This window comes from Dromaius novaehollandiae, chromosome 5, assembly GCF_036370855.1.
Source record: "Dromaius novaehollandiae isolate bDroNov1 chromosome 5, bDroNov1.hap1, whole genome shotgun sequence".
NCBI classification, from domain to species: Eukaryota; Metazoa; Chordata; class Aves; order Casuariiformes; family Dromaiidae; genus Dromaius; species Dromaius novaehollandiae.
The window spans coordinates 8,899,745-8,926,998 of NC_088102.1; the positions used below are offsets into that span (position 1 = coordinate 8,899,745).

Consider the following 27,254-nt stretch of genomic DNA (forward strand, 5'->3'; position numbering starts at 1 on the left):
GTCAGGGGGAAGAGCGCAGAGCGATAATGTGGCTGGTGCTCTGCACACACAGAAGATGAAGACTTCATGACTCTTTTCCTACCCCCTTTGATGGGATCTGGAGCAGTCTCAAAGTAAGCATGAGGGCTTTTGAAATAATTGTTGAAGTAATAGAATTTAACATAGATGCTGCATTGATTTCTCTCCCTTAACTAAATACGAAGCTGATATCTGGCAGTCGAAGTGAGTAAATAGATCTGAAATGCTTGTTTCTCTTCAAACACATGCATCACGGTAGCTGTAACATGTAAGCTAGGAATCAACAGTTGGCAGCCTGAACGCTGCCCTTTGCCTTCGTCTATGTCTGCGGACTACCAAAGACAACACTTTCATTTTACAACCACTAATTAATCCTCAATAAAAAAATGAACAGTAACTCCATAAAAAGATCAATTCTTCACAGATGGATTTGCTGCAAAGGCAGTGTGAATTAGAGCAGGTGTTTGCTAAGGCAGGGCAGGCCAGTTGTAACCAGCTTCCACTGGCACTTGCGCAAGACATTGCATTCTCCGCTTCCTGCTAAGATAGCACTTAAAAAGGTGCTGGGTTCACTTTTGCATGGAAAAAAAATCATTACAGAAAATCAGGGGGGCAAATCTGGCAGAGCTTACTTAGATGCATCTGCAGATACAAAGAGAAGCTTGACTAAGCAGGCAGGAAGGAGTCCCACATTTGGCTCTGTAGCCTTCAAATACAGGACCTTGCTTGTTCCTATTCATTTAAGTTGGTGGTTGTTTTATCAGTACAGAGTCAGGAAAAAACTAATGTATTGGCACTGGCAGGAAGGGGCTTTTGGAAAGTTACTTTTTTCTTTAGATAGCCAGCTGACCTCTGGGGCTGTAAAACGATCTCATTCTCAACATTTATATCCTCTCACTGCTTTGTGAAGCGTATAACTGAAAGCTATCTAGTACTAAACAGGGTGAATGTAAGGCAAGGGATTCCTTCCCCCACAAAAAAACCTGAAGTTCTGTTAAAAAGCCAGTTTGCTCCACGTTCATGCAATTAGTCCCCATTTACGCTTCAGGAGTCCTGGCTCGGCAGCCAAAGCCAGCCGATGCCGTCGCGTCCAGAGCCTTGCTGAACGCTGCCATGAGCGCTGGGGTCCCTGCAACTGCTGCAGGAGAGGCTGCTTTCGGGGATGGGGCCGTGCAGAAGGAGCATGTGCTTTTGGCGGGGATGAAGAAAGACTGGAGCTGAAAGAGAGGAGAAGGCAGCTAATGGTGATCTGGGAAGGGCTTCTTGGATCCGTGCGTGAGGCCGAGGGGAGCTGAGCTTGGGGAGGGATACAGAGGAACTGGACGGAGCTCCTATCTTCATCCACTTTTTATTTCTAAATGTGATCTGAGAGTACTGCAGAGCTGTGGTGATACAAAAATATTTTATTTCTTTGTATCATCTGTGAACCCATATTTTCCCTGACCAGAAAACGGTTCTTATCAGTACCTAGACTTTTATATTTACTTCCAACACACCTCTTGACCCTTTTCAAAACACACGTCCATGCACAGTGCTTGTGGCCTTGTCTGGCTGTTTCCAAGGTTTGGGGTGAGCAGTACAGTCCTGTGTAATGCCGGGAGGGAAAACGCCTGGAAATCCCGAGCAAAACCGACCACGATGGGGCAAAGCTCCGGGGAACACAGCAAGGAGTGTGTGGAGAGCTGGGTCCCGGCCCCTTGCTCTTGCTCGGGTATTATTTAAGCCGTGAACAGCTGCTGGGCAGTCCGCGGGGTCCGGCGAGGAACTGCCGCTCCGCCGACCGGAAAGCAGCAGCGTGAGAGCAGCTCCCGCGCTGCAGCCCGCCCGCGCAGGGGCCGCGGAGCGCGCAGGCGGGGCAGGAGCCGCGGGGCCCCGCGCCGGCCCGCCGGGGGATGCGGCGCGCTTCGCCTCGCCTCGCCTCGCCTCGCCGCGGAGGCGGAGCGGGGGCCGGGCCGAGCCCCGCGCCGCGGGGGCCGCGCCGCCTTCCCGGCCGCGGGCGGGGAGCGCGCTCGCAGCGCGCTCGCAGCGGCCGGGGCGGGCAGCGGCCGGTCCCTCCCCTCTCCCTCCCCGCCTGCTCCCGCCGCCGCCGCCGATGCCCGGACTGCTCCCGCGGTGAGTCTGCCCGCGGGGCGCGGCGCTGCGCGGGGCCGCCCGCCCGCCCGAGCGCGCAAAGTTACCGCGCGGCCCGGCCGCGCCTTTGTGCCGGGCGCCGCGGGGAGCGGGCGGCGGCGGGAAGCGGCTCTCGCCGCGGCTGCTCCCCCCCCGCCGCCCCCGGCCTGGCCCCGCCGCCGCCCGCCCCGCTCCGCGCCGCCGCGGTACCTGCCGCTCTTTGTTCCCTGCCGCCGCCTTTGTTCCCTCGGTGCCGGCTTCACCTCCGGCATCCCGCGCTCCGGGGCACCGCGCGCCCCCGGGGGAGCCGCTTAACGGGGCGTGCTGAAAGACCCCCCCCCCCCCAAGCGTTTCCCCCCCTTTCTAAGCCCTTCGCCAGGGAAAGGCGAAACCCAAACTGCCAAGTGGGAGCGCAGGCACCGCCGAGAGTTCACGCCGCGGAGCGGGCGCGGTGGTGGGGCCGGGGCCGGGGCAGAGCCCTGCGCGGGCACCGAGCCGCCCGCCTGCCGCGGGGGTGCCTGCGCCTCCCGCCCCTGCCCCGCGGCCGGGCCCGGCCCTCCCCGCAGTGCTGCCCCGCAGCCTTGAAGGGAGCTGTTAGCCCAAGCTGGTTTGTTTGTTTTGAGGCAGTGGAGAGCGAGCTTAGGACAGAGGAAGCATCCAGCAAGTTGCACGCAGGTAAACGGCGCTTCCCTGCCGCTCGGCAGGCTTTCCTGCCCGGGTGACAGCGAGTCTCTCCGAAAGTCCTTATCTCTTTGGTTACGTATTTGGAAACTGAGCCCGAATACTTATTCAGGCAAAGTTCCCACCAAAGCAAAAAGGAGTAAAACTAACTTCCTGAGAGGTCTACAGGAGTTACCAGCATTTATTCAGTTACTTTATTATCAGCTGCCCTGGATAAAACGTTGCCTGCCGAAGCCTTGCACTTTCTGTTCTTTCCGCTGTACGTGGGCTCCTTTCTCTCTTCCTCCCCCCCTGCGCCAGCCTCTCCTCCTCCCCGTGTTTCAAGGACTCCTCACAGCCCTCCTACTTTCTCTTATGGTTATTATTAATCTGTGTTACCGTAGCCCATGGGATGCCGCGCGCGGGGACCTTGGCGCTGGCTTTGTGTCAGGCGCTGTGCACGCGTGGATTTGGGGGAAGGCCCTCGGTCCTCCTTCCACCTCCGTTACTAGTGCAGGCCGCCCCAAGCCCCCATTCGTATTTCTTCTCTTTTCGCCTGGGGGCTATTGCGGGAGTTTGGAGACAGAGCGGGCGCGCGCGTCTCAAGGTATTCAGAACAAACAGAGAAAACTTTGAGCGCGAGAATTTCTCACCACCCTCTTGCTTCTTTCTCAGGGCAGTGCCTACATGTTCCTCGTCTTCCTCCTTTCGAGCATTGCCTGCAGCCCCCGTGCCCCTCTTCTTTCCATCGCTTATCCTTTTTCCCCATCTCAGCTTTCCGGGAGGTCTCCCACCGCATGACGGGCAGACAAAGAGAGAAATGCCCGAGCGTAGGATCTGGCTGTGCTTGGCTAGTTGTTGCGAAGGGTGGCCAAGCTAGCGCAGCCGTGGCTTGGCGGGCTCCTGTGGATGCCTGTCTGAAATGTGACACCTGGGAAAGGGATACGTGCGGCTCTGGCACCTGCGTGGCTGACTCACAGACGTCTGCTGCGTCCGGAGCTGTTTTGCAGCCCCGAGGAAGAGGAGGTGGCTGTGAGCAGTGGCCAGCGTACCTGTCTCCACCGCCCCGCGTGCACACGCGCAGCCACCTCATGGTAAAATCAGGGCAGCCTAAATAATTCATTTCCAAGACAGAGCAGCGCGTGTGTTCGTCAGGGGGAGGCGAAGGGCTTGCGGGAAGCCCACGGTGGAAGGGGGAGCCGACTCTGGAGCTCCTGGGGAAGAACAGCCAAGAGCTCCCGAAACGCTGAGGGACGTGCGGGTGACACATGGGGAGTCTGCAGGACTGTCCCGCCGAAAGTGCTGGCGGTGACTGCAGCGCCTGTTCGTGCCATGCGCCGCACACATGCGCAGGAGCCCGGTCGCCCCCTCGAGTTAAGGACGGACCAGCATGAGTTTGATCCTGCAAAACGTATTTCTTTTTACTTAACAGGTTTGTTGCGCCACTCGCTTGCTTTTCTGCACCAGGGTATAAATGATGTTTCTTATTCTCTTCTTCATCATGAATAATGATGACTGATAATGGCCTTTTTGTCCTAGTTATCTATAAAAACACATCAAAGTTCCCCTATTTAAGCAATTATTTACAAATAACCCTCAGGAAACAACGTATTTTGCTATCATGGATATCTTACCTTATTAAGAGCTGAGTGTGATCCTTTAAGAGGAGCAAAGCAATTGTTTTCTCCAGTTAAATCTGATCAAAAGTTTGTTAAAGTAAATGAGCGCTTTCATTGGCTTCAGTAGCTCTGGGCCGGCCCTGCAGCGTGCTGACTATTTTTTGTTTATGTGTCAGGCAAAGTTTTTAAGCGTAGACACAATGAAGTAATTCAAGAAGCGGCATGCATTACTGGCTAATGATCTAATAGGTTTAAAATGCTTTATCTCCATAGCTGTTAATTTTAAGTTTTGTGTTATAACCGAAAGTACCAAAAGAATAATTGCTAATATTCCTCGCTTTGCAGTTTCTGCCTGTGGGCTCTGTTATTTCTGCTACCAGGTTTTGGGCAAAGTTATCTCTTGTGTTGACAAGTCTTTGGTGAAAAATGGGCCACAATTTAGCCATTTTACTGTGTTCATTGTAAGCATTGTAAAACCCCTTTACCAGTAATCAATTCCTTAAACGGTGAGTTTAACTCAGTTCTCTTTCCTTGCCATGTGAATGCGGAAATGAATTAAATAAACCCTCCTGAAGAAGGCAGAAGTGCAGCTTGAAAGATCAGGTATAAAGAGCCTCATTCATGGGGGTTTATCTGGAGCGTAGGGATATGCCCTTACTCCATGAATCATCCCCTGACATCTGTTTGCTGCGATGTTTTCTTAGCAACTGCGGCTCTGTTTTAGATCTGGACTCTCAATGGCTGGTTTTGTTTAGAGAGATATGAAGAGATGATCCAAACTCTTACTAGAGAAGCTGTGTGTTTGGGCTGGCTAACCCAATTTCTTGTCTTCCCTGGGACACAACGAATACTGGTTTTAAAAGTCTACAAGCTGAGATGCTTTTTTTATATATGTGCAAAGAGACGCCTATCTGTGGCTTACCACAACTCAAGTGTTTACCCAGTGTTATCTAGTCATGTTGGAGAGGACCTCTCAGGTTGTAATTGACTGTGTAATTCCTCATGTTGATGAAGGAGATGAGCTGTTTGCCACCATGCTTTGCTTAGCTTTCCCGCAGTTTTATTTTAAACTGTCGCAGGGCTTTTGGAAGCGGGAGAGAATGTCATCTCCACTTGCAAACTTGGAGAAACGCTGGAAATGCGGACAGTGATTGCGAGGGCCCACTCCTAGCAACGTGCTTGTTTGAACAAGTAGCCGGATTAGTCAGTGGGATTATACAGGTGAAGTGCGGAGCACTGTATGAGTAACACCTTGGGACTGGATCCGTAAGCTGTGATTAAAGGGAAGGTGACATTTCATACATCTCTTGCCTTATCTTCCTTTGCCCGAATTTCATCCCGGCCTGGTGTGCCATAGAAGTGGGATATCACAGTAGTTAAGGCAGAGGTGGCCACATAGGAACTGGGAGGTCGGGTCTATCTGATTTTGCCAGCTGTGCTTTATGGGGAGGATCAATACCTGGATAAGGTCTGGAGGAGTTTGTTACCTCACCTGATGTGGCTGAATCGGTCTGGACCCTAAATGCCCTAAATGGGAGTACAAGTAGCAGGGGCAGGCCGTGTTCACCTCGCTCCACCCTGTGCAGGATGTGCTGCTTCCCCAGGAGGAGCAGGAAATCACAACTGCAGCAGCACAGCACCTGCAGCTACTGGACTATGGCTCCAGAAAACATAGTGTGTGTTCCTCCTAGCCAGCTCTGCTGGCCTTTGCTGGGACATGGGCTTGACTGCCTGCCCTTCCAGGATGGACTCGCGTCCCATTGAGCAGGCAGGGTGTCAGCAACAAGTATCGCTCTGGAGGATGTACGTATTCTTCTTGGGATGATGCCAAGGGTGGGAAGACCCCTGATGTCCTGGTACTAGTGAGGCTGTGAAGAAGACAGACTCTATAGACCATCTAAATCACGGTCTTCACAGCAGGAGGGGAAGAAGGCTGCTTCCGTGGAGATCCTGAAGGACAAGGGCAGAACAGGGAGTGGGGAAAAAACTTATCTTTAGCTTAACCAAGCATGCAGGAAGGGAGAAGTAGGCTGCACTGGAGAAAGGGCTGGTGCAGAATAGCCTCTTATCTCCCCACAGGAGGGGAAATGGGGCAAAGTTTTGACTCCAGGCTCTCCCGTGGGGAGGCATGTTTGTTTTCTAGCCTTCCTGCAGACTGCTGATAACTCGCTACACAATACAGTCATGCAATCTGGCTCAAGAGCTTTTTAAGGAGTTGCTAGCCCTGATTCAAGCAGTACTGAGTGTCCAGGGATGGGAGAAAGAGGAAAAGAATGATGTTAGTTCTCTGAGCTTTATGACTGCAAGTTCTAGCAGAGGAAGTGACAATTAAGAGGGAAAACAAAGCATTTAAAATTACTATTATGAAAGTGCAGGGAGGAGACAGAACTGTGGGTTTTACAGGAGAAAATTTTCCTTTCTGAGTCTTTCGGCTTGCTGGCTGCCAGGAGAAAGACATGTAGTTGGTGAATGATGACGTGCGAAGGCGAAGCAGCGAGGGGAATGTGCTGCTGGACGTGTCTCATTGGTCTGCGGCAAAGAGCCCATGTGACTGGCCATGGAGGGGCTGTAAAAGCTCTGGAACGGGACAACTTCAGAAATGGCTTTTTTGTGCTAGTGGGAACTTTGTTTCGTGTTGGTTTGGTTTGTGTTGTTAACCTATATGATGCAGGGAGAGAAGAGAGAGCTGCTCCGGTAGGAACGGACCCCCGAAGGGTGTGGTGAGCAGTGTGTCCTGTTTCTTGGAAGCTCTTATGTCATGAGCAATGGGAAGGTCTCGCTTGAGGAATATTTCATGACAGCTGAAAAGTTAATGATGACATGAAGCTTTCCTAGCAAAGCTAAGTCTTCTCGTTGAAGGTATTTGGATATTGCCTAGTTGCAAGATGTTTCCAAAGGAGGAGGAAGCACAGAAGCACTTGCACCTCATGTCTCTGGTGGAGACACTCTTTCTCTCTAATTTGGAAACCAAGGGGGATACTTCTTTGCTTACCTCCTTTCCCCCAACTTAAAAGGGTGAGATTCATCTCGCCAAGCTACAGCATAGCCATCTCCATGAGGCTGTAGCCCAGACTCCGTTAATAGTCACTAGAAAGGAATGGGCGCTTCTAGGCCATGATTCATGCACCCTGAATTGGACATCTAAAAATATATTGGATGAGCTGCCCTAAGAGTGCCTATTTCTCTCCTCTGGTTGTACAGAGTTCAAACTCAGAAGTAGGCATCTCTCTTGTAGCTGCTTAATGTTAGGAGAGGTGACTCTTGGCCAAAGTGTCTGATATCACGGCACAGATGCTAGGAGGGCTCCTACTGTCTTCGTTTCTGCCAGCTGCAGTAAGCAAGCGTCTGGATGGCTTGTGCTATGTAAGATGGCACACCTGCGAACAGCAAACGTACAGTGCTGTCCAGCTCAAAGCCTTCCTCCTCCCCTGGTCCGTCATTGGGTTGAGCAAGGCTTTGGCTTGGACCCACAGGGAGAGACAATCTTCTGCTATAAATAAGAGGCCCAAGGGGATTTGCAGAGTGGCTTTTCCAAGGTCGCCCATCAGGTTAGCGGCAGAGGTGGGAGCAATGACGATGGCTGCAGGCTCCCCGAGGTGTTCCCTCCCGCCCCGTGCTGCCCTGGGAGCTGCCGCTCGCCTTGGGGTGAGACTGGCTGCTTGGCGCTCGCAGGTGGACAGCCCCCGGTAGGTGCTTGTTTCCTTTTTGTGAAAACCTTTTTCACAGCCTTGTTCTCCTTCCCCAGTCCCTTCTCTTCCCCAATCCATAGTTCAAGCATGTAGTGGAGTTATCGTGCATCTGCTGGGTCAGCGTGGGTGATCGTATGCACACACTCAACCGGCAGCAAACGGTTAAACGTTGAAGGAGTAAATGTGCTTTACTTCATGCTTGCAATGGCCTAAGACAGCATGTATGATTATTTAATGATATTCAGATGTAGTGCAGAAACTCTTTAAAATGCCGTATCTAAAACTTGCAGTGAGCCTCCCAGTTAGACCTCAGGGTGCTTTGGAGTCACACAAAGAGCTATAACCTGGTCTACTCTTAACTGTTGCTGCTGCAGATATGTTATTTAGGGGAATGGGAAAAAAACCAAAAAAAGCACTAGCTCTTCTAGAAAAAGCCTAACTTATCTGCACAGGTAAACCAAGTAGGATAAGGATAAAATTTCTTCTTTGTGGAGAACTAGTTTAGAGCAAAAAGACTTCTTTTGCTGAGATAGATAAGCCGAGTGTCTAGGAGGAGGATTTGTTGAAGGAATTTGCTCAGATAGCAGAGGTTGGAAGTACGGGCAGGCTGTGAGCGTTAAATGGACCCTGTGCGCTTCTAATTTCAGACAAACGCCAGCGTATTCTCCTTTTCTTTTTGATGAAAGAGAGAGAATTTGACAGCAGTGGAATAAAAAGAACATCATGTCTGAGCCAAGATTTGATTCCTCAGGTTCTGCTTAGGGGATCCAGGGTTGAACTCCAAGAGGTGAAACAAATGGAGATATGATCCCAGAGAGAGCAAGTGGGGAGAGGAGGGGAAGAGCAAACTATTAAATAAGAGCCGGGAGAAAAGCCAGGCTACAAAAATAAACACTGAAGATCAATTGCAGGTATTTCCTGGTATTGTCATCCTGCTTAATCAACCAGTTGGACTGTAACAAATGGTTTCAAAGTTAGCAGACTGGCAGGTTTAGGGTGGCTTTTTTGTTAAGAAGTGTCGGATAAATTGTTTGGAACGTTGTTACAGGCGCAGATCTGGGTGGGATGTTGGTGATGAAACACCCCTGGGACAGGGAAAGCAGAGCTTGTTGTAAAAGAGACGTAAGAGCAGGGCTGTCTTTGTTCTGGAGTAGTAAAAAACCCGTTTTCTTCCCAGTTCTGTGCCCAGGGCACCGAAGCAGTTTCTGAGGGGGAGGAAGCAGATGCTTGTGCAAACTCGGGGAGCAAGCAGCGTTCCTGCAGAGTGGTCGCGTCTCCGTAGAGCTCTAGGTATGGGGTAGCTTTACAGATAGCCTCTGTGACGGGTGCTAGTGCTCCGTTTAGCTGTGAAGGAGTCACGTTGAAAGCTTGAGAGCGACTCTTAGCGTGCTGCTTCTTGCACAGATTGTCAGAAGAGCCAGTCGGCAGCGTTGCCGTGCTGAAAGCCAGCGCATGAATTGCAAGGAAATTGAGGCATATCCTGTTCCAGGGGGTTGTGTTAGTGCTCACACGCCAAGTTGCTGCTGGAGTTTCGTCCCAGACGGCAGCTCCAAAAGGCTGAAAAACAGAGAAACGTGCATCGATGTGTCCGAATCGGCCCGGGGAGCCCCTCGCCGGCGGGGCCGCGGCGTTGGTGCGGCAGCCGGCCCTGGCTGGAAGGGCCCAGGCACCCGCTTGCGCAGCACGCCTTTCCCATTGCTTGACTCGACTTGTCTCCCAGTAACGTTGCGCTCAGTAATGTTGCCGCCTCTCAGCGAGGGAGATGCACAGGGCCAGCGGGCGTTTGTCTTTTTGTCTCCGTCCTAAGAAATCCTGGTGATGAAAGAGAGCAACCTGGGCGGCTCTGTGATTCAGGCACTGATGAGAGGCGCGTGTCCTCCTGCCTCTGCGAAAGGGGAGCGTGTGAAGGAGTAAGGCGTCCTTTATTCGGACCTGTTTGGAGTCCCTGGCTTTGCAACCTTAATGCTTTGTCCATGTAACTTTTCTGTATAATAATAACAATTTATTCTAGCGGGTTACTGTACAACACAAAGTTCGTTCTCTTGGGTTTTCTATGTGCAGTTTGGCCACTTGGGCTTCTCTGGCAACAGTACTAGTAAGAGCAAGAGCATTTGGCCTGGTTTCCACTGCACACAAAAAAAGTTCTTCCACAGGCTTGAAGCTATGCTGTAAATTAGAGATTTAGGCTTCCGCGAGGATTTTTTTCCTAAGCAACTGGTTCATTGAAAGCAAAGAGGATGACAATTTTATTCATCTTAAACAGTAAACTTTGCTCGCACGGTGCTTTGTGGCGCTGTGCAGAGAGGCTGCTGAGTTATCACGGGAAGCGCTGGTTTGTTCCTGGAGCGGCGGGTCCGGATAGTTAATGGGGGAGACGACACTGCTGAAAGGCCCTTTTGTGGGTGCGAAACCAGCACGGACATGCGAACGTGTGGACTGCATTTATGAAAGAGGCTGCTTTGCCCACGCTGCTCGAAGTGCATGGGACAGAAAGCTTTGGAAACGCATTTTTTTGGGGGAATTTTCGGCTGACAGACTTCTGTGGAAATGAAAATTGTACTCTTTGGAAATGCAGCCCTTCCAGGTCCGAGCTGAGGCATGTGAACTGGACATGCTTGAGCGAGATGCAGATGAATTCACAGCTGTCAGGCTAGGACCTATCATTTAAATTGTAATTTGCCCTTCAGATTTTGGCAAGCTCGGTTGGCCGTTGGCTTGGCGAATCTTCTTTTGTGTTCTGCCTCTCCCTGCGTAAAACAGAGCAGCAAGCGCTACTGGAGAGAGCTCCTCGCAGCAGGATTCCTCCTCTCTGCTATATTTAGTGATGAAAACAAGTTCGTGATCTTTACAGTAATACTGCCAAAGCAGATAGGTCTAACATGAGACATGCCCTTTCTCTTTTGGCTTCCAAATAAGCATCATGTTTCACTTTCCTCCCTTCCCCGACGCCGTCATTGGCTCTGGCGGCCGAGATCTGTTGTGCAAACATTGTGCTGCAGTTTCCAGTGGTTTTGCTCTGCAAGAACAAGCCCCCTGCTCCAGCGAAAGCTCCGGAGTTCAGACGTTCACCACCGTCCCTACCGTTCCCTTTTCTTAATTTCCTGAAAAAGCCGATTGCTGCTCTTTAGGAAGACATTTCTGTCCAAGAACAGCTTTATGATTGAAGTGAGAAACTCCATGCCTTTACTGCTTAGGCTGGGCTCACTCAGCAGAGTAATCTGTTTGCTGACCATCTGACTGTTTCCTTTATTTGGGGAAAAAGGGAATTAGGAAGGCAGTGGGAAGGAAAAAATTGTCTTCCTTCAAAGGCAGAATATTCCTGGGAGCCTGATTCCCATTAACATCGTGTCCTTAATACAAAGTGGGTGTAATTATTATTTACTGCTATTTTGAATACCTTTAGCACCCTATGAAGTGGCTTCAGTGTACATGGGGAGCTGGCTGTGGGTGTCTATTAAGAAATTAAGCAAGACATTCCAGTTGCAATCCAAGGCAAAGAAAGAAACATATGTCAATAAAAGGAAGGACTTCTGGAAACACCCCTGGTTAAAGCAGGCAGTGCGTTGCCTGCAGCGGGCTGGGGAATCGCCAGCTGTGATTTACTTCGAGCTCTTGTGAGCATTTTTTGTTCGCGTTAATGATGTGAGCAAACTTGGAGACCGGCTGAAAATTCATGTTTTCTCCGACTTTATCAAGTATGCTTCAGTAATGGCTTTCCAGCTGGGAATACGCACGTGTGAGACAGGCTCTTATCCTAAGCGCAGAGGGCAGTGAAATGCATCGTACACCTCCGTGGACCAATCTTACGAATGCACGAGCAAGGCCTCGCTCTGTTAATAAAACATTTGTGTGTGTTAACAACAGCATGGAGTTGGTGCAATTCTCAAACCATGCAATCATACCAGGATGGCTGATATATTGCCACCACAAAAAAGAAAAGGTCAGGAAAGACACTTTTCTAACTGTTTTTTAAATTGATGGGTGCAATGAGAAGCTCCATTGTGCTCCAGCGAGGGGAAGCATTACTGGTGTGTACATCAAAGGCAAACAAGCAACATTTTCTGGCCTTAAAAAGTGGTGTAGCTTTTGTATACACATATGCTTGTCCTGGCACGTTTTCAAAATTATAAATAGATGACTGGGAAGTCCCTGAATAAGAAAAAATGTGCTGTTGCTGGTTGTCCTAAATAAACTAACAAGATAGGCCTTGGTCTTGCAGCTCTTCTTTGGGGCGTCCTTGCTTGTGCCTGTAATGCCCAGCCTCGGTTCCTGCGCATCAAGGCTATTTCTGTGGCAACGAGGTGCGGGTTTACGTCCATCCCTGTAGCTCTCAGGGGTCTGACACCTCTCTGGGCTTGGCTCTTTCTGAGCAGGGTTGCGTAGCCATTTCCAAGCTTTTCCCTTTCCCGTTCCTTCACCTCCAGCTACCGATAGTTTAGCAGCACCTGACGCCGGCCTCGTTTCAGCAGTGTCCCAGACGGTGCAGAGCCTCCCTAACGCCGTGCGCTCTAATGCCGCTTCTTAAAGGCCTGGCTGATGCCCGGCTGCCTGCTGGAGAGCTTTAGGTAGCATCAGAAAGCTGTAGCCTGTCTTCCCTATCACCTTCAAAGCACTGGAAACCTACTGGAAGACCCTTTCTTCTTCCAGGTAATGTGCTGCTTCTGCTTGCTGAATGATGACAGCTATTTTTTCCGTCACAGAGAGAGAACAAGTCGGGTGCTCAAGTTGGGGAAATCAGGCTAGATCTGTCATCGATGCTACTCTGATTTTTGCTACTTGAGGGTCAGGCTCAATACTTTGGAGAGAAAAGGGTCTCTATATTTGCATGTGGGCTTCTTCCAGCCATGGACATTTTTACAATCTGAGGTTGCCTGCAAAGCCATGTTGCTAACATTTTAAATCTGGAATCAGCTCAGAGCAGGACCTCGAGCAGAGGGAGTGAGTGTTTCAGCACAAAGATCCTGGAAAATGAATGCTTTAAAGAAACCCTTCCCCTCTCCAAACCTTTATCCGCCTGCACATAGTGAAATCACTGCAAAGGAAACGTCGAGGAGGAAGCATGTCCATCAAAGCGCAGTGCTGTGTGAACTCCTCGGACTTAACAGAGAGTACACCAGAACTGAGGGGAAGGGGAAACATTTACAGAAAACTTGATCTATAGGGTTTTCTATGATAATTCTTTTGCTCATATTATCATGAGTTGGATCCCAACAATATTCCTTTAAGGACACTGTGCTAGACTTAGGGAAAAATAGGTTACCAAAAGAAGAAGATTCGGCAGCACCTTGCAAGTTCAAGCCTTGTTGTTGTGAATGTCAGTGCTTCTCTCTGAATATAAAATAAACTGCAATCTTTATTAATAACCAAAAAGGAAAAGGTTCTTTGGTGATTCTTCATTGTGAAGTTTTGCTTCCTTTTGGCTGGTTCACTGAAGATAAAAATCTGCTGTTTCTGTTCATGACGTCGGAGCAGACTGAACACGTGAATAATAATAATCTGTTGCTAGGAACAGGCTTTGGCTTACGTGTAGAGGCCTCGACGGAGGGAAAGTCTTTTGAATCCCGGAGTGGGTCATAAATAATCGGTGGCACTTCAAAGACGGGAAAGTAAAAACAAGCGGTTTGAGATGCCCCACAAAGATGCCTGTGATTCCTATTGCAACACCAGTGCAAAATTTGTCGCCAGCCTAACTGGGAAAGCGGATGTGTCGGAGCATGCGTCTACAAAGACAAAAATAAAGCAGGGACTTACTGACGGTGTTCTGTAGCACTCACTTGCCTCTAGCTGGGCTGGTTTGCAGGGTCTCTGCTGCTTTCAGCAAAGGAGTGCATTTCTAGGCTCTTTCCATGGGATGTGATTTTTCAAGATCGGCTCGTAGGGAGCAGTGCGCGGGCACATCTGTGCCGCAGGTTGCAGCGTGGTGTATGAGTGTGCAGGAGTTAGCTGCAAGCTAAGTGGAAGCAGCCTTACCTGCGACAGGCCGGAAAGCATGCCAACTCGTTTACCTCACTTCCTAATTAGTGTGCACACCTCTTTTACAGAAGTAACCTTAAATCATTAATGAAGCATGCGTTTTATGTTGTAACTGTAATTACTTGCAGTGTTTTGAAAATAGCAGTGCCACTCTAGAGGTGAACAACTGTAGAACTGTTAACTTTCTCGCGTGATGAAATCTTACCCTGTGCTCGGTACTTGGAGCAACTGAAAGAGAAAATTTGCAAGCTGCACTTATCCAACTGTAACGTTAAGGCTATGAAATCCTTGATAATGAATCTTCCAAATCCACCTGAAACGTTTTCTTTTCTTCCTTCTGAGACAAGACTGTCTTTAGAAAATCCCTGATTAAGAAGAGCATCTCTTAAGTCTCACTGATGATAAAATCATGATAAAATCTCATGAATTTGAACCTTGATTCTTTATTTTCAGGCGGGTTCCTTGAGATTTCCACTCTGCCCCTTGCTCGTAGGGTTCTCTGTCCTGTCAATGTGTGCCTGTCTGGCTCTTAATTTGTAATATATATATTTTTAATCTACTGGCTAACTTCAGCTGAATTTGAGAAAGGGAGGGAGATTCCAAGGACGTTAAGTTGAAATTAGGTGGTATGGATGTGCCGGTCTCTCAGCTTGCTGCAGCTGTGACGGGCTGCGATGTTGGCTGCTACCGGTTGTCCCTGCATGCTGTGCAGAGCTTGCCTGGGTTTTGCGGGGGGGATCAGACCCCACTAGAAGGGGAAAGCGGCTGAGAGCAGGGACAGGGGAGTGGAGGAAAGGCTGGGAGCAGGATCCCCCCCACTTTCAGCAGGTACGGTCATTGGTCCATGCAATGAGTAATTTCCACCTGTGTTTTTGAGGTGCTCGTCGCACGAGCAGGTGGAGAAGTAAGGGGAGACACAGTCTACTGATACCCCACGAGTGAAAAGCCTGGCTCTGAGTCTTTGTGAGTGCCTTTATGGGAAAAGCTTTTCTTGCCAGTTGAACCATTTTATTAGCTGCAGGGAACCCAGGTAGTCACAAACTTGCTCTTTTGGAAAAAAAAGTAAAGCGTTTCCTTTGAGTAGGACCTTCGTAGTGCTCCGCTCTTGCATGGTGTCTCCTATGTCTAAGAAAGGATGAGCTCCCACAGCGGCCCCGGTGCAATTCACTTAGAAGTTAATCAACACCACGAAACAAATCTGTTGGAAACAAGGTCCCAGCGTTCCTGAAACTATCTGTTTTTCTATGCGAAATAGGTTATTCCAAAGTAGGCACGTGTTTTCTTGTATTGATGCCAAATTCTCCAGAAAGATGGAAAGACAAATGCATTTTCTTTATCTTAGATTTTACCCCTGCCAAAATGGCATCTTGTCATTTGATAGCATTTGGTTTCTTTTTAACACTATAGGTTGTATTTCGTGATTGTCCAGCATTTCATGGAGCTGCCGGCTTTGGCTTAGCTCCGCAGGATTGCTGAGTGGTTATACCACAAAAGAATCACCTTAAACACCAAGTAGAAAAGATGATAGATCTTAAAGCCTATGAAAAGCATTACTAAGGAATTTTATCACTATCCTGACAGTTGTAGACTCTTTAGAGGTTGCTATAAAACAGTTACACTTAACGTGCTTTATTTGAATGCAGTTCTGGAGGGTCAAAGGAACTATGGTATTGTCACTGTAATCCTTTCCCAGATAATCTGTGCCTTGTACCTTTTAAAGAATATTAATCCTTGCAAGAACGTCCTCTGAAAATGCCTGCCTCTCCCTTTGCAAGCAGCTGTGGAGTTTTATGTTGGGGCAGGACAGGGATCAGTGGCAGGGGAGAAATGTGCTTGCTGTATGGGATCATGAAAGGAGGCTTTCAGGAGAGTGATAACTCTGGCATGAACTTCCCTTTTATTAGCCATACATTTTTATAACCTGCGCTGCAGATTTTTGCATGGATTTTTGTGTTTAAAAAAAAAAATCCGTTCTTTGGGTAAGGAGACCTTATTTTGACCTTAAAAGAAAATGATACCTTTTTTTTTTAGTCATATTCTACAAACATGTTATAGTTTAGGTTGGAAGGGACCCCCCTTCCTACCTGTCTCTTCAGAGCGTTAATAAGTGTAACATACTTTCTGCTTTAGAATCCTGATAATTTTGTTAAGCTTTAGTCCTTTCATGCCTAGAGATAGAAATTCGGATCAGTGTCCCATCACGTGAAGTGCAATACAAGCAGGGAGGAAGGCAAGAGGAGGGGCAGAGTCACAGAGAGGCTTCGAATGCATTTGGTTTTGTTTTTGAAACTTCCAGCAATGCCACTCCTGGCTCTTGCACCTTTACCATCATCAGAGTGGAACTGTAATGCCAAGTCCTGGTGTCTGTACACTGGGCTATGCTCCCCATGACTTTGACATCACTTGAGTCAGGTTGACATGACTTGGCTGTGCCCTTGTCACAAACTCAAATCCGGATGCATTAAAGTTGAAAGGATATGTGTATTTTCACTGTTTGGGTTTTTGTGCTTCTTTGCATCCTTTAAAGGAAAATCCTTAAATAGAGTTAAGTTGAAAATAAACTGAAAAGTGGGAACAAAACTTCTGTTAAAGAGAAAAAAAGCGTCCGTTGTCAGTGATGTTGAATGCATGCCCTGGAACTGCAGAGGCTGGTACCTAGTTTTGAGACCTCTTGTTTGTGGGTTGTCTTGCTGCAGCAATGACGTGCATGTCTAGTCGCATTCTTCTTCCTCTGCATGGATGCCCAATTTAAGTTATAACCTGAGGTCCAAATCAAGGCGTGCTCCTTGCACATTGATTTCACATGTGGATTCCCTGTTACCCAGTATTTCCTATTTCTTCAGCAACTCTGAAGGCCTACAGTTGGCCACCGGAAAATTCACGATGCAGGGAACGCAGCTAATCCTGCCTGAGTCCGGGGAGCAAAAAGCAGCAGATCTGATCATATGGTCTGGATTTGGTTGACTTGGACATCTCATTCCTGACTTGGGGACAGGGGACTTCTGAGAGATCTCCAGGATTGCAAGTCCAGTCCCCTTTACTGAAGACAACCATTTTATGTTGCCTATTTCTGACAAGTTCCAGCCTTAAAACCATGTAAGGTCTTTGTGCCCATACTGGGAGGCTGGTTTAGAGCCCAGTATTTAGAAATCTTCCAATTTTCAGCCTAACCTCAGGCATCATCTATTTATATCGTCTCATTCTTGTGCCTGTGAAAGATTAAGCTTTTCCTGCTCTTTTTGCTAGGCTAAGAAAGCCAAACCTCTGTGAATTTTTTTTCATTTTCTCTGATCATCTAGATAGCTCTTATGTGTACCTGTGCCAGCTGGAGCTCCTGGTTTTTTTTGAATCCGGTGGCTAGAATTGTCCTCCTTAGTCCTGGATGTCTTGAAGGAACACTGAGTACTTGCTGCACCAGTTGGAATCGGTGCTTTTGACTTATAAAGTCATATCTATTTCTCTGGAAATACCTGGGCTGTGTCATGTTAACTTTTTTTTCCTTTTTCCTTTATTGTCTCTGTATCTTTGTTTGCCATCTGTGAAACGTGGGCAATAACTCCTCATCTCATGTAGATGCTGTGAAAGTAAATTGTAAATTGATTGATGCTTGTGAAGTGTTCAGATGCTGTGGGGATGAGTGCCATAGAAAATCTTGGGAGGAACTTAATAATCCTGTCATCAGAGCAGCTCTTGAGTAAAGCACAAGGACACACATTGTTCAGGGTGAAGAAAACAAAATATTGCATGGGTCCTCATTAAACACGTGTTGTCCATTCTGCACGCTGAGTGTGACGGGGAGTGGGGAAAAATGGTATATAATGGAGTAAAGAAAGGCTACATCATGATTCATTTGCACATGGGGACTGAACGAAAATTTCTTTACTCATCTATTCACTGTATTTATTTTAACGTATACTTGGTGGATGAATTATTAATATCCAGTGTCTGAATCCTAGTTCTTCTGATGAAAAGGTTACAGTTATTTAGATCACAAAGCTTGTTTGAGGGGACCCCTTATTTAATTTCCAGCTTTATTTACTTTTGAACTTGCTTAATTTTTACGTTTTTGATGAAAATGAGTTTCTGTCTCAGAAGCCTTTTTTTTTTCCCTACACTGGCAAATTAAACAATATTGCTTCTGCAGTAACAGAAACATTGATATACTTTTAAGAAAGACACAGCGTATCATTCCCTCAAATTGCATTAGTGATGGGGGAGGCATCCAGGGAGAGGAAAATAGAGGAGCTGGAAATGAAACTCCTGCGTGAGGGATGAGGAGTAACTAAGGTACCGGGCAGAAACAGCATTTGAGATTATTCTCTTACGTTAACTGCCACTTTTTTGTTTCCCATTAATCTTTGCAGATTCTGCTTTAATTGTTTCCATGCAGGAACAATCTGGGCAGGAAGAGAGGTCTGTAAAGTACAAAGATTTAAAGCAAATCTTTGAGATGTGACAGTAACAAATTTGCAGAAGGCACCGTGAGCTTTTCCCAACCTGACTTTCTAAAAGAAAGCAACTGTGTCTGAATTTTCCTAATCACGGTGCTTTTGTTCTCATGGCAAGATAGGCTTGGACCCATGGTCTGGGTCGGGGAGTGCTGCCGGCCATTGGCAGTCGCGTGCGCAGAGCCATGGACAAAACTGCCGTTCATGTGCCAGGAATATTCACTTTATTCTGGATGAGCTAAGGAAACATCCTACCGGAGGAAAAAAACCCAAACATGTCTCCGTGTACTCTTTAGATCTTTAGTAGCCTCATTCTTAAACCAAAATTGTACTGATGTTCTTCTGTTTTTATTTCAGTTTGGAAATTGATTGAAGATTCTCCACAAGATTTACTATGGCCTCAAAGCTGTCATCTCCCTCAACAGAGGAGCAGGCTTCCTCTGAAATAGATGATCTCTATCTATCGCTGCAAGGTAAGTTATTGCAATTTTATGTGCTTTTTTCATATAGGTTTGTAGCAAAAGGAGGTGGCTGTATGCAAGTTGAACGAAATTCTGAGAAACCAGTTAAAGCATAAAACTAGCATTACGGTCAGCGTAGTCAGCTCACATCTGTGTTTTTTTGCAGATGTTTCTGTGTTTCATGAGCAACTTTTCAGCAGTAAAATGAAAGATCTAGTACTTTCTCTGGTATTTTCAGAGCTGTTGCCTTTTTTGGTACAGATGTACTTGCTGTTACTTGTGCTTTTTTACTCGGAATACATGTTACTATAAACTGTTTTCAAGGGAACCAGCAGCATGAAAAGAGTTAGGCTATTTCACTGGTTTCCTTTTTCCCCAGTTTATTGACTGTTTGTTAGATGCACTAAGCCATGTTAATGAGGCTACTAGCTGTAGTACTTATGCTATTATTTTTTTTTTTATCTCCTGCACACGTAGAAAGACAACTTGTGGCCTAAACAAGTAGAAAATCTTTGTGACTTTCGAATGAAGTTTTTACAGGTCAAAGTCTTTCACCCTGACTTGCAATGAATGATACCTCACTAACTGAGCGTTGGCTGATTTTTAATTGTTCCATTTTAATGGCAATTACCTGGGCAGTTAGGTGTTAATCAATGCAGCAGAGCTGGCCTCTCTGCCTTTCTGGACCTTCCTTAATCATATGTTGAATTTTCTTCTATAAAAAAAATTTTCTGGGATGACTGCTTTTCCTCTGAACATATTCATGAAAAAATTTAGGGAGGCTTCATCAAGGAGCCTAGTGCGGGCAGCAGAGCTAGCAGCGCCAGAAAGCTCGTCCTCGACGTGCTCGGTGCCTGGTTATTCCAGGATGGATGGACTAAGTCATGTTCCCACAGGGCTGTTTCCTTCTCTCTCGCCTATGATGAAGTTGCTCTGTTGCTTAGTTGAGGAAAAAATATGTTTAAAACAGATGGTGCAAAAAAATATTATGCCAAGATGCTTTTATGATTCTTACTTGCACTAATGTCATAGAAGCTGTGAGCTTTTATGAGTGAGCGCTAACAGTGGTCTGAGGCCAAACTAATAGTGAATTTTCTTCCATTTTACTTCAGTATTATGTTTTCGGGAGAGCAGGAAAAACCTCACAGCAGGCAGGAGTTAGTGTGAACATTGCACCAAGCCCAGCTTGTCCAGGGCACCATTCTAGTGCCAAACTCACCTGGGGGACGATTTAGCCTTTGGTACAAAGGCTGAGGTGGCTGTTGCCATGAAATGGGTTTGGAGAACATGGTCCGCCTTTAAGGCAGAGGGTACTAAAATTCAAATAACTACGTAATATTTCTGTGCTGTAATAATTTGAGCTCCTGGATTATGCTGAAATGAACACAGTGCAAGTGTGGCGCCAAACTATGTGTGCTTAACTGTTTGTAAAACCCCCAGAGAGGTCTCTTGCAAGTAGCATAAGCAATTTTTGTAAGGACCAAGAGTGTAACAAAAGAGGCAGACATGGCCGATGTATTGAATTGCGGTGCTGCAGCATCCGCTCTGGGGCAGAGCGGACACATGGCAATACAGCCGTGATGGAGCACTGAAGGCCCGTTCCCTGACATGACATATAGAAACCATTAGTAAATCTACCAGGAGATCGGTGGTAACAAAGGTCCAATGAGAAGAATAAGGTCACTCAAGGAAAAGGTTAGATTTTTTTCAGTAATAGGACTCTTGAGATGCGATTTGCACAGCAGCCAGACACTTGGATTGCTTCAAGTCTTGAAGCTGACCTGGAGAAATTTTAGAGAAATCTCAGATTCAAAGAACAGCTGCTCATCACTTTCGGGAGATCAGTTCACTTTTTGGATGACTTACTGTGGATAGAAAACTGCTTACGATCTGCTTTTCAAAAGGTTAAATCATAACCTTAAAGAATATGTCCAGCATTGGGTAATACACCGTTTAAGAGGAGATAAGTGTAAATATTTGGCACAGAAGAAGAAAATAGGAGTGAGATCTAGTCGCGATTGCTTGTATTTTGTTCTACCTTTAACTTCTTTATGATCCAATCTTTTGTTATTCCTGAAAGGCATCCAGGGACGTTACTGCACTTGTCTAATCTGGTTAATTAGGACAAGATCTATTCAATGTGCCAGTCAATTTGGGCCATTATGTATATGCCTAAAAAAATGTAACCAAACAGCTGCTTTTCTACTGTGTATAAAACTGAACGCTTGGTTTAGTAAGATTTAGCTATGATTTAAGTCATAATCTTCTGTGAGGAAGATTTTTAATAGTTTTGGGAGGAAAGGGAAGGAAAGAGGGGAAGAACCACTTCCTTAAATAATTAGAAAAGACGTTACTTCTTAGCTCTTATTATTATGCAGACCCTATTAAATCAATGCCAGGGTGTTAATATTGCACAAATCCGCTTTAGTGGACTCTGTCACAGGGTTTTAGTAGTGATAGTGTTCAGGGATAATAATAACTTCACTTAGAAATGTTCAGCAGAAAACATGTGGTAAACCAAAGAAAAAACAGGCAAAAATGTAACTTTGTTCCCAGTACCTCTTTCTTTTAGGGAGACTTAATGAAGCTTGAAAAGAATAGGTGAAAAAATGAAAGCAATATGGTTTTGAATGTTGTCATCTCCAGACATTTCCAAATGATGAAGCTAGTCGCAAAACTATGAGGCCAAAGAAAAAGCTGCAAGAATAGAAACCCTTACATATGTATCTTCTGTGATTTATATATTGCTCTTCAGCCTTTTCTAGTTTTCAAGCTGATTTCCACAAGCAAGAGAGAATAGTTTCGCTCCTTCCACCCCAAGAAAGTTGAAATTGCTATGAAATTACACAGGCATCAGGACTTGGAGTCCCTCTTTTCTCATCCTTCCCCCCCCCCCCCCGCCCCGCTTCTCTCCCCCAAACATTGGGATAAAATTTAATGAGAAAAATACCAACATTAGTTGTGCCCTTGCCTTTCTGCTTTCTCCTTCCTCCCAGTTTTCTGGTGCAGTATGTCTTAGGGCCGCGGCAAAGCTGTTTTGTGTCCCTGCACAGCCACAGCCACCTAAAGGTGCAGGCAGAAAGCCTGGAGCCGGACTTTTTGGGGCATATCCCATGGGAATTATTTAAGGGAAGGGTTTCTCCTGCTGGGCAGGCTCCAAATGCTGTGCTGAATGCAGGATGCTTTCCAGGGAGATGCTCCTTTCTTGTGGCCTGTGGACCATATTTGAAACATGGAGTCGCTTTTGCTCTGCAGAGATTTGCCCTAGCTCACTGTAGAGGGAGCAGGCAGGAGCTCGCTGCCCCAGGCTTCATCAGCAAAGGGTGGATGGAGGGGGAATAACGTGGGAGCCCTGTTGCCTCTCTCCTCCTGTAACATCTCTGTGGTGCGGGACTCTTGCAGAGGGGTCCAGCTTGGCACTTGGCTTTCTCTTAATGGAAGATGCATGGCCAGGGGCCAAAATTGTGTTCAGCTACTTGAAATGAGGAGCCACGTGCCTTCCTTCGGTGAAAGGAGGGCTCCGTAGCAAATATTTTGAGCCCTGCTGGAGACCTGAACGCGTGCTGGCGAGCAGGAGCGCAGGTGTGCAGCGAGGGGCCTGTGCGGCCACTTGCAGATGAGCGGCTGCTGCATCCGGGACTGAAGGAGATTTGTTCTGCTCTGGAGCAGGAGATATTTTTTTTGCTTTCAGGATGTAAGTCTGCTTTGCTGTGGGGTGTTCCCAGCCTCCACCTTCCCTCCTGCACACAAATCCTTCCCCACTGCCCTCCCAAGGCAGCAAACAAGCAATAGCTGTGACCTTGCCTGGCAGGCCTGTGCAGAATTTTCTTTTCCATTTTCTTTCCCTACTTGCTGAGATATTTCAGACATAAAAGCATGTTTTTAGCTCTCGGAGTCTGGGGCACATATTTGGTCTTTCAACATTTAATTAACTGTGGGGGTCGTAACTTGTTGGCTCTGCTCATTGACCTATATGCCTATTACTGTTTGCTGATAATCCAAAAGATGATAACGTTAAAACCTGGCAGCTAATACTATTTTTGAAGAGTGCTTAACGATGTAAATGAATTATGCTATTTAACGCAGTTACGTCTAATCCTTTATGAATGACCAAAAATGTACTTTCTCTTCAGCTGACATTGAAAATATGATGATATATACTGATAGACTTTGTTGTGCAGCTTGTACTAGATTGCACTCGTCTCCAAATAATTGACTTAAGGGAGGATATCTCTCCGAGACACACTTAATTCTTCCAGAGGTCAGGGAGACTAGTAACTCTCACCTAGCAGTTTTCTGCCTTCCAGCTGTATTTTATTACAGCTACAGATTCTGTTTTGTTTTTGTTTAACCAGAATGGTCAAAAAAATCTATTAAATGCTTATTATGATTTTCAAGGGTTATTTTACAAGTGGAAAAGCTCCCATAAGCATACCTGCACTGAAATTTATGCCACACGGCTGGTCTGCCCAGCCCTAACTGCACGCGGCTCCCTGGCATGTGACGAGTGCGTTGGAACTTAAGAGGCAGACGATACATGAGCCTACCCATAAAAAAAAATCACTCATGGGTATTTTTGTCTCAGATTATCATGCCTAATGAAAAAAGAGATCATCTACTTGGGTAAATGTTTTACCCACGAGATAAACTTCGATTTGTTAAGGGCATTATTGGGTACTTCACTAGTTAAAAACTGATGTTAAAATGACTAAGGAGTGGATCACTTCTGAGGCACCAGTATAGGACACTGAAGGCCACCTGTGTTCAAGTCCCTGCTCCACCATAGATTTTCTTTAAAGTGTTAGAAAAACTACTTAAGCCCTTATCTTTAAAAGTATGTTGATACCTAAATGATGTAATTTAGTACCTTTAAGAATTTAACCCGAAACCTTGGCCTGCGCCCTGCAGTGCCTCACTTCTGTGCCGCTGTGGCAATAAATATAGCAACGATCCTGAGCTGCTCCGGGATCCTGGCAGTGAGAAGAGTAAAAGTATTTAAGGAAGCCACTAGGGCAAAGCTCCGTCTGAATGGGCTTCCTGACTTAGCAACAGTTTGGTAAATTGGAGAATTTGCTTGCGAAAGGAAGAGGAGGCTGAAAAGAGATAGTGTAGAAAGGAGAATTCCCACGTGCTGCCCAGACACAGTCGTAGATGATTTCTTACAGCTTTTGGAACTGAAAAGATCCGTTGCTGTAGAAATATTTTCATCACCTTCATTGAGCTTTGGATAAACTTCTTAATCTTGACAAAAATATTGTGTTTGTTTTTAATTGCTTAGCACCGTGTTGCTGAACATAAATGCTGGAAATAACTCTTTACCCCTGCCTTCCTGTCCGCCGTAAATGACAACAGCGTTAATGGGTGGAAGGGAAGGGACTAGATCAAGGGCTGTGCGGTGAATTCCTCACCCTGTCCCCGGGTCAGCAGATCCGGGAGAGTCCTCTGACGGTTCCCGTCATTCACTGCGGGGATTCACCTCCTTGGCGTTTTAGTTCGTACCAGGAGCGCTGTTTTGAAGGAGATCTCCCGGTTATCCCTGCCCGCCGTGCTCTGCGTTGCCGAGCAGTTGTGGAGTGCAGAAACATGGTGCTTTTGGGATGGAAATATATATTTTCCAAGGACACAGCTGTCAGTGGGCATCAGGCCAGAGCTGGTCCAAAGCAGCCTTTTCCACCTTGATGCCCGCAGTGTGGATGTCAGGTCCTGAGCTCCTTTGGCCTACAGATCTGCTGCTGTGGAGCTGCACTGCTTGCTGATGTACAGATAATGCCCATATAGCCTCAGCCGACCTGCGTGGTGGTGGGGAGGGAGATGCAAAATCTTCACATACTGGAGATAATTCCTTCTGTCAAAAAAGAGATGGGAAGATGACAGACAGGCCTGTGCTCATTAATTTAAAATAATTGTCGAAGGGTTAAAAAAGGAGAGTAATTTCAACTCCGGCTTTTCCGTATCCCTGTTAATGGATGGCTGGGAGCAAAACGCGGTAGGCAGCGTTCCTGCCCTCCCCTCCCTGCTACGGTCCCCGCTACAGCCTGCGTCGTGTCCCCATGCTTTACGCCTTAATGATTAATCTATTTTGTAATACTTGCTGATCGCTCATTACTGGTTAAAACCGTGACTGCCCAGCAGTGTCTATCGATTTTCAGCCAGCCTACGTGACATGCTTGTCCTAACTGTTATTCCCAACTAAAGAAGTTAATTTAAAGATTGGCTTTGAAACACGGGATGCAATGTGACAGATTTCAGGTGTTTTCAGATTAGGAGGTTTTTATTTTGTTCCCTTGTATCCACTTTCTGGCTTGGTGAGTTTTCAGCCAAAGTGAAGGAAACTCCTTATCAGTGGGGTTTTTTTTCTTTTTTATATATAGCTTTTTTTTATTCTGGGTCAGTTACATTTTGAAAACTAGGGCAGGATAAAACCAAGGTCGCTTAGAGTCCTATAAAAAGGCCAAACAAAGAATCCATTCATCCTCGTAAAAATAAAAATCTGTATTAATTAACCACATGATAGATACAAGAATTTGAGGGCTTGATTAAGTCATTAGAGCCTCCGAGCAGCAGCGTCGGGGGGAGCCGGGAGGGGAAGACACGCTCAGCCTGAAAGCTGAAGAGTGCCTGCCTGCCCCTGGGCCAGCAGCACATGTGTCACGAGAGCTGTGGGTTGCGTGGCCTAGATTTGAACGGACTGGCTGCCATGCTGCAGTTCGGAGAGGTATTGGCGGGCACAGCATGGTGTATCATTATTAATTCACAGGGATATTTGTTTTTTTTTTTTAATTTGGGTATGAAAACAAGGCAGGCTGCAGCCGCATCCGAGGCAGCCACGTGGGCTGGTGGCTGGAGCCGCCAACATGAGTGAATGCTTTGCCGGCTGCTTCTGTACGTTAATACATAGCGGAGCGACCAAAATGGGAACAAATGTCCCGATCCTAACGGTCTGTCTGTGGCCAGCCGCAAGAGCAAGTTCTGCAGACCAGGTGCAGTAGCCGGTGCTTGGTGAGAGCTCTGGCTGGAAGAGTCGCTGGCGTCATGTGGGGGAGTTAATATTTGCTTTCCAAGTCCCTTTCCAAGTGCTGGCAATACCCGCCTTGCCCGCTGGATAAAATTGAGCCTGGCTGCTCAGCAATACTTTGTTAGGTAGTTGGGAACAGCTGCCTCCCGCGTATTCAGCCAAAGGGTGGGGTTTGGTCCTGTGCTGACATGAAGCTGGTGTCTCGGTGCTGTTTATGTCCTCTTTGCGTGTGCTGTGGTTGTGATTTGTCTGGGAGGCCGTGACAGCATCCGGGACCCTTTCGGACTCCGGGGTTAGTTGCACAGAACTGAGAGAGCATCTTTTGTCAAGTCTGAGGATTTATTACAGATAAGAGTTTATAACAAAGCTGAAAGTATGGTAAAGCTAGAAATGTAACAGAACGGAGAATATATATACGTATCAGAGCTCTACAGTTAAATCACACGTGCATGGTACAACAACCGGCCACCCGGCCATGGTGCGGCTGGGGTTTGTTAGCTCTTGGGGAGCCCCCCAGAGCAAACCTCTCTTCCATGGGGGTTTGCTGCGCCATCCAGAGACCTGTCCTTGCCTGTATGGTGCCCGTGTCACGTTTGCGTTTATTTTCTCTATTTTTCCAAACGAAATAGCATTTTGAGATTGTACTTTTGTCCGTGTCTTTAAGACTGCCATAATTTTTTTCATCATGAGTTCTGTAATACTTAAAAAGAGCAGTAAATAATCTAGGAAGCAGGGGCATAGGCTGTTTCATGCTCCTTCAGGATCGCAGTATTACAGAACAGAGGAGAACAGACCAAAGATTTGATAGCTACATGGCCCAAAACAATCCTTGACGCATGTAATGCGTGAATATTTTTCTTGTAGCTCACTTGCCAGGTCGAACCGAAGGAGGTCTTTGGGTTGGTTGGCTTGGTGAGGAGGAGGAGGCGGCTGCGTTCTTCATAAGTAGCTCCTTCCGCTCAGAGAGCGACTTTGCACACAGCAAAGCATCTTGGCCGATGAAGCGCAGCCCAGGACTGGAGTTTGTGCTTGCTGAATTCCCTGAGCTTAATAAAGTTTGTGACATTTTTCTGTGAGTGGCATTTCATCTTCATGAGCAGTAAGGGATTTTTTTTTCACCCCAAGGGGCTTGATATTTTTAGTACCTTTCATCCAGCCCAGCCTACGAAAATATGCGTGTCTATTGCTGAGTAATTTTGCATTTGCTTTATGATGTCTAGCTTCCCTTCACATTAATATTTTTTGTGCAGGAACATGCTGTC

At 46.9% G+C, this 27,254-nt stretch overlaps 1 protein-coding gene across 4 annotated transcripts in view; it reads left to right on the plus strand.

Moving 5' to 3' along the window:
- Positions 1 to 1,938: 1,938 nt before the first annotated feature.
- Positions 1,939 to 27,254, plus strand: part of SYNE2 (spectrin repeat containing nuclear envelope protein 2) — a 188,227-nt gene continuing 162,911 nt past the window's right edge. For 2 of the 4 annotated variants that reach the window (XM_064511951.1, XM_064511952.1), the window contains exons 1-2: positions 1,939 to 2,130; positions 18,874 to 18,989. In XM_064511951.1, coding sequence (XP_064368021.1) covers positions 18,911 to 18,989 — 79 coding nt within the window. In that variant the 5' untranslated portion in view covers positions 1,939 to 2,130; positions 18,874 to 18,910. The remainder of the gene's footprint in view (positions 2,131 to 18,873; positions 18,990 to 27,254) is intronic. The other 2 variants (XM_064511950.1, XM_064511953.1) reach the window with 1 other exon arrangement.